General features: G+C 44.0%; 1 protein-coding gene across 10 annotated transcripts in view; it reads right to left on the bottom strand.

Moving 5' to 3' along the window:
- Positions 1-390: 390 nt before the first annotated feature.
- Positions 391-7,010, bottom strand: part of SHTN1 (shootin 1) — a 148,978-nt gene continuing 142,358 nt past the window's right edge. For 4 of the 10 annotated variants that reach the window (XM_040361493.1, XM_040361500.1, XM_040361501.1 and 1 more), the window contains 3 exons: positions 738-2,244; positions 633-677; positions 402-512 (listed from right to left, as the gene is read on the bottom strand). In XM_040361493.1, the coding sequence (XP_040217427.1) occupies positions 2,085-2,244 (160 nt within the window). In that variant the 3' untranslated portion in view covers positions 402-512; positions 633-677; positions 738-2,084. Of the gene's footprint in view, positions 513-542; positions 678-737; positions 2,245-7,010 lie in introns of all 10 variants that reach the window. The other 6 variants (XM_040361499.1, XM_040361496.1, XM_040361498.1 and 3 more) reach the window with 6 other exon arrangements.

Here is a 7,010-nt window from a genome sequence, read left to right as displayed (position 1 = left end):
GAGAAACTATCTGAAACTGCTAACATATCGTATTTCCCTGTATGTCAGACTCAAGTGGTGTGGAAGATGAAGATGTGAATTCCCTCTATGTAGTGCATATGAGGATGTGGGTTACCTGTATATATAGTTACATAGTTAGTCAGTCCATCCAGTTCAACCACAAAATAAAAAACACAGTACAATCCCATACACCCAACTCCATACCCACAGTTGATCCAGAGAATGTGAGATACTTGTAGTATGGAGATGAGGATGTGGGGTACTTGTAGTGTGGAGATGAGGATGTGGGATACCTGTAGCGTGAAGATGAGGGTTATCTGTATATTGGACTCCTGTAGTGTGGAGAGGAGGATGTGGGATACCTGTATGTTGGACTCATGTAGTGTGGAGATGAGGATGTGGGATACCTGTATGTTGGACTCATGTAGTGTGGAGATGAGGATGTGGGATACCTGTAGTGTGGAGATGAGGATGTGGGATACCTGTAGTGTGGAGATGAGGATGTGGGATACCTGTAGTGTGGCGAGGAGGATGTGGGATACCTGTATGTTGGACTCATGTAGTGTGGCGAGGAGGATGTGGGATACCTGTATGTTGGACTCATGTAGTGTGGAGAGGAGGATGTGGGATACCTGTATGTTGGACTCATGTAGTGTGGAGATGAGGATGTGGGATACCTGTAGTGTGGAGATGAGGATGTGGGATACCTGTAGTGTGGAGATGAGGATGTGGGATACCTGTAGTGTGGAGATGAGGATGTGGGGTACTTGTATGATGGACTCGTGTAGTATGAAGAGGAAGATTTCTGGTACGTTGGACTTGTAGTGAGGAGGCTGAAGTTGTGTTCAGCATTTCCCGAGGCAGACAGCTCTGCATTGTCCTCTGTATCCATCACAATGTATACTAACTAACCATGCAATGCAACTAAATCCAAGACTGTGAGAGGATTTAACGAGGGGGTATTACTGCTGTGCGGTGCAGATATGTAGCATGGGGGGCGGGGTGTAAAAGGTTTGTTGCTGCAATCATGTAGTGTACATTATATGAGATCCATGCAGTGCAGTATACAGCGTAATGTATGGCGGAAAGTAAATATATAATCTTCTAAGCAAGAAACCATCTCCGGGAGCAGAAGAGGCTTCTGGGTAAATGACACATTTGGCTGCCAGTTTTTCCGATCTCACAGCAGCGTGTTGCAGGCGGTCTCCATATTTCATCACACAAACAAAAAGGAATATTAAGATTTTCATGTAGAGAATGGCAGTAAATGACACACAGTGAAATCCTGAATATCTGTCCCGTCTATGGAACCCTCCGGAGCCACTCACTCAGCAGAATGACATGATGTGATCGGGGTAACTGACACCCCACCCCATGTCACATGACGAGAGACGCTGTCACCCTAAAACACGGGTCTCTCAATGTAAAATGGCATTTCAGCCCTTTATCTCCATCAATAAAGATTGAGAGCGACAAGCCAAATTCACAAAAGCATGTCAGATCCAACAAATACTAATGGTGGCGATCAGCAAACCAGATATAGAAGACTGACCCGGCCAAGGTGATGGAAGGGCCTTATTGGCTAGTGTGCATTGCATTCTGGGAAATCTTGTATCCCATCCATTTACTCCTCCCCACCTGGCAATCTGCCCACCATGTGCAGTCATTTCTCTGGGGCCCAATCGAAAATGCCCTCATATGATTTAGGATTGGTGGCAGACTGGACTAACCTGTTCTGCCGTACAATAATGAGCCTCCATTAATATTATGTCAGATCAAGCAGAGTATTTGTGAATCTGTCAGGGGGTGTAATGAACACAGACCCAGAAACTGAGATGAAAAAGGCGTCGCAACAAATCAAATCACCACACTCTGTGCTTCTAGACACGCCGCCAATACCAGACAGAGAAAAGTTGGTGCCGGGTGTCAAAGGTGCAGTGCAGGTAGTTGTGCTGTACATTGTGCGTGTGCGGTGACAGGCCCCAGGCGTCGCACGGTTCAGGCACCAGGTGAAAGGGGTGATGTCACCTTCCTGAGGTGGACAAGGAGAAAGTAGACAGAATTTCCGACGTTTATTGTCCTTACTAGCAATTAGAACTGTCCTCATCCTTCCCCCGCGGGTTGGCCAGTTTTTCACCATTAATGGGTCCGGTGTCGCCGTTTTGCGCAGCCCTCAGTGCAATACCCGATGTGCTTCCTGTAGTGTCTGCCTTCTCTATAGAGCTCCGCAGGGCCTCCGCAGACCTGAAAACAGAGAAAAACTTGGTGAGTCCAATTCATCAGTTCTGTAGTGTGAATGAGGCAGAAAACACAAGACCACTTCACAATCATTGACCCACTTATACACCGATCTGCATTCACAGACCTAAAATCTGCAACTAGACTACCTCCCCACACAAACGTCAGCATAAAGATAATCGCCTGCGTCTGCTGAGAAATAAGGCAGGCCATACATGATGCCATTTTCTTTCCTGCACACAAAATCGCTCGATTCCCCCATCAACGCAGTCCGTGTTCATCCCTCCCATGGAGCTATTCTGTTCTTCGGGGAGGGGGCACAGGGCGCTATGGTTATTGCTAGCGGTTATAGCCACTGGCAATAATCACATGTAAAAATCTTAAATACAAAAGTAAGTGCTGTGCTCAAATAAATGTGAAAAAAAATAAAAAAAGGACTTAGGCATATAATGGCCACCCGAAGTGGCAAAGGGTCCCAACTGAACGTGTGATGATCAAAATATTGAATGTATGAACCAATGAAATGGTATTGTAAACAAAAATAGACATAATACACAAGGTGAAAGAAATTTGTGCCTAAAAATGAAATTATGTCACTCAAAATTCATAAATGAATCAACATTCGGTGTATAATAGTCCACTATAGGAAATGAGTCCCATGAGTTGAGAGAAGGTCACTTGTGAAGGGACACAAATACGTCTTCCCTCGTTGTGTGGTCCGTCACCATACAGTAAGATTGGCACACTTACCAGAAGGTGTGGACTCATATGCTGTGTATTAAGTCAATCATGCAGTTAGTGCGGGATATTGTTGAGGTGATGCCTCATATCAGATAGATGGTATGGGAATCACCCCGTCCAAGGCTGGATGGAAAGGATCCACTTTCAAAAGCCAGGCTTCCAGTATAAGGTAGACCACATCAAAATGGGAAGGCAGTTCTTGAACATACGTGTAGGAAACAAACAGCCACACATTGTGTAAAACTTCAGAGCCATGCCGTCAGACTGTGGCTGTTTGTTTCCTACACGTATGTTCTTGAACTGCCTTCCCATTTTGATGTGGTCTACCTTATACTGGGAGCCTGGCTTTTGAAAGTGGATACTTTCCATTCAGCCTTGGACGGGGTGATTCCCATACCATCTGATAGTGCGGGATATTGTTGAGGTGATCCCTCATAACTGCATGATTGACTTAATACACAGCATATGAGTCCACACCTTCTGGTAAGTGTGTCAATCTTACTGTATGGTGACGGACCACACAACGAGGGAAGACGTATTTGTGTCCTTTCACGGGTGACCTTCTCTCAACTCATGGGACTCATTTCCTATAGTGGACTATTATTCACTGAATGTTGATTCATTTATGAATTTTGAGTGACATAATTTAATTTTTAGGCACAAATTTCTTTCACCTTATGTATTATGTGTATTTATTTTTGTTTATGATACCAGTTCATTGGTTCATACATTCAATATTTTAATCATCACAGGTCCGTTGGGACCTTCTGCCACTTCAAGTGGCCATTATATTTGTGGGACATAGGTCCTTTTTTTTCCCCATCTTTTCACATATATTTGAGCTCTGCACAAATTTTTGTACGCAAGTTGTTTGCACTATATATCTAGTGAAGCGACAGCTGCCACATGCAGTCTCTGAGGGCAGTTTTTATATTTCCATCTGCATGTAAAAATCTGGCATGCTGGTTGTCTATCAGGCTGGGTTCACACATAGGCGATGCGGGAACCAGCGCAATTCCTGTGCAAGTTCCCACATCGCATGTCACTTGCAGGCAGTTCACACTGACCTCTGCGAACCGCTGCGGGTGTCAAGAAAGTTAATTACACCCCCAGAGCAGTTCGCAGTGAGAACTGTCAAATGGTAGAGGAATTGGTTAACATGCGTTTGAACACCGATGCGATTCCAGTGTGGACCAAAAAAAAGGGTGCTGCACCATTTTGGTGCGAATGCGATGCAATTTCAGCCAGTTTGCATCGCACGTGATCTGCACAGCAATGCGCAGTTTGCACCAGTGTGAACCCGGCCTCAATCGACTTGGGTACATTCAGCCTTCCCATAGATAGTTCGAATCTTGGTCACTTTCTACTGAACCAGCTGAGATTCGAACCGTCTATGGCCAGCTTTAGTCTTCACAGCACGTGATGAACAAAAAGAAAACAAAACCTACTTCCTTCTTTTTATCGCCACCACACACCATAATGAAAACCTGCAAGCTACAATTAACGTTTCAATTTTAAAACGTCATACACTTATACTTTTATATAGCTCTGACATATTCTTGAGTGCTGTAGAGAGAACACTGAACCATTCACATCAGTCTCTGCACCAGATGAGCTTACACTCTAATGTCCCAACACAGTCACACAATTATTATTATACTTTTATATAGCTCTGACATATTCCATAGTGTTGTACAGACAACATTGAAGCATTTACATCAGTTTCTACACCGGAGAAGCTTACACTCTAATCCCCACAGTATTAATATAATTATACTTTTATAGCTCTGACATATTCCATAGTTTTGTACAGGAAAAAAGTGAACCATTTACATCAGTATCTGCACCAGAGGAGCTTACACTCTGCCTGTGGGTTTATATTGGTTGCGCATTCAGATTGTGCGCACACAGAAGAGCTCTCAGAGGATATTTGCATATTCTGTACCTTATGTACTGAGAGATATATATACCATATATATCCATCTCTCTCTCTCTCTCTCTCTCTATATATATATATTTTATAATGCTGTAACAAGGTTTCCACTTACATAACATATGCAATAAGTTTACCTTCTTTTTTTTTTCCTTCTGTAATTTCTCATAAAAACATTTTCTGTGCAATCTTCTCAGAAGAAATAAATTGTGCATTACACAGAAAATAAATATATTTTTTAGCGTTTTCAGAACAAAAATGGTGGTAGAAAAAAAATAATCAACAAAAGCCTCTTTTTCCTGGTACTTTGGAGGTTGATGATCTTTGAAGCCTCCCCAGCCAGACTATTTAACAAGTCTTGTGAATCGGCGTGCAATTGTATGACGGGCGCACAGTCGGGGGCTTGCATTAGCACGTGGCAACCATCCAAAAGCGGATGAGCGGCCTAAACAATCTGAACTCTGTTTCATTTGCAATAAAAATGGACAAAAACTGCAAATCATATTCACCACCTTCAAGGAGAGAAAAATGAAAAAAATTTACATCTGTCAGAGGAAAGCGGCGTGCTGAGGAGGCAGAAAGGAGGAACGCAGCAGAGACGTCAGCGCCTTTCAATGGAGGGAACGCGGCCAAATCCTCTGGAGTCTTTGTGTTCAACCCCGAGGACATCTGAGAAAATGCAATTCATTCCACGGTGCCTTTTGTCAGTGGCCTGGAGGAGGATTTTACACAATTTCCTCAAAATTGAGCATTTTCCCCTCTTAGTTAACCGAGGCAAAGAAATGAATTTCACTTCTAAGTAACTTGTCACTAAGGCAAGGCGCAGAATTTTCTTCATTTTAGTGAAAATGTAATGCTCCGGGTGCCTAAACTGTATCGTTACATGGCGAGGCGATGAGCGATCGCATGACAGGACACAACAAGGTTTTATCATGTCACTGTATCATCTATACATTTTTACAGTCATCAAAGCTCTGACATCAGCCATCGAAGAAACCTACAGGGTCTTGAAAAAGTATTCATAACGCTTGAAATTTTCCAAATTTTGTCATGTTACAACCAAAAATATAAATGTATTTTATTGGGATTTTATGTGATAGACCGGGCATCACTAAACGGCGGGCCAAATGCGGACCGCCTCACTCTCCTATGCGGCCCACCGCGGCACCGCCATTTAGCAGCCTATTCTTCCCCCTCCTGTCTCTTTAATCCTCACACAGAGCCGACAGCGGGAGTTGGGACAGTTCTGCATGGAGGGCGGAGCTGCCGGAGGTCAACAAGCAGGTGTTTGGCTTCTAGGATGAAGAGCGGTCTTAGCAACCAATCACCATCTTGAGACATGTAATGTGGGGGCAATGAGGACAGTAATGTGAAGGGGGCTGAGGATCGTAATGTGGGGAGATAATGTAAATAGGGGCAAAGGACAGTACTAGCAGGGGGGTTGGTGTCAAGAAAGTGTCAGAACATTACTGTGGAGGGGGGGTGATATAAAGGAGGACCTGAGGACACTCATCAAGAGGGAGAGGACTCTGATGTGCATTGGGGACCGAGGATGCTGAATTAGAAATGGGTTCAGATCTGTACATGTGCATTAGGTGCACACGTCGTGGGTAGGTCAGACCATTTTAATGGGTTGCACTACCTGCAAGAAACACTGAGAAAGACGTCTTTGACGTCTTTTCCAAAATAGTGCGGCAGCAACATGCGGTTTGGCTCATTCGAAAGGGCGCCACGGGTAACGACATGATGTTCGGACCTCTGCTGGAAGAAAGTTTTGCTAACCGGACCTCTTGGAATTTTAATTCATTACCCCTGTGACAGACCAACAGAGAAGCAGCCAAGAGGTAACTCTGGAGGAGCTGCAGAGATCCACAGCTCGGATGGGAGAATCTGTCCACAGGACAACTATTAGTCGTGTACTTCACAAATCTGTCCTTTATGGAAGAGTGGCAAGAAGAAAGCCATTGTTGAAAGAAAACCATAAGAATTCCTGTTTTCAGTTTGCAAGAAGCCATGTGGGGGACACAGCAAACATGTGGAAGAAGGTGCTCTGGTCAGATGAAACCAAAATTTAACTTTTTGGCCAAGAAGCAAAACG

Source organism: Rana temporaria, chromosome 8 (genome assembly GCF_905171775.1).
Source record: "Rana temporaria chromosome 8, aRanTem1.1, whole genome shotgun sequence".
NCBI classification, from domain to species: Eukaryota; Metazoa; Chordata; class Amphibia; order Anura; family Ranidae; genus Rana; species Rana temporaria.
This window is presented reverse-complemented; position numbering and strand designations above follow the sequence as displayed.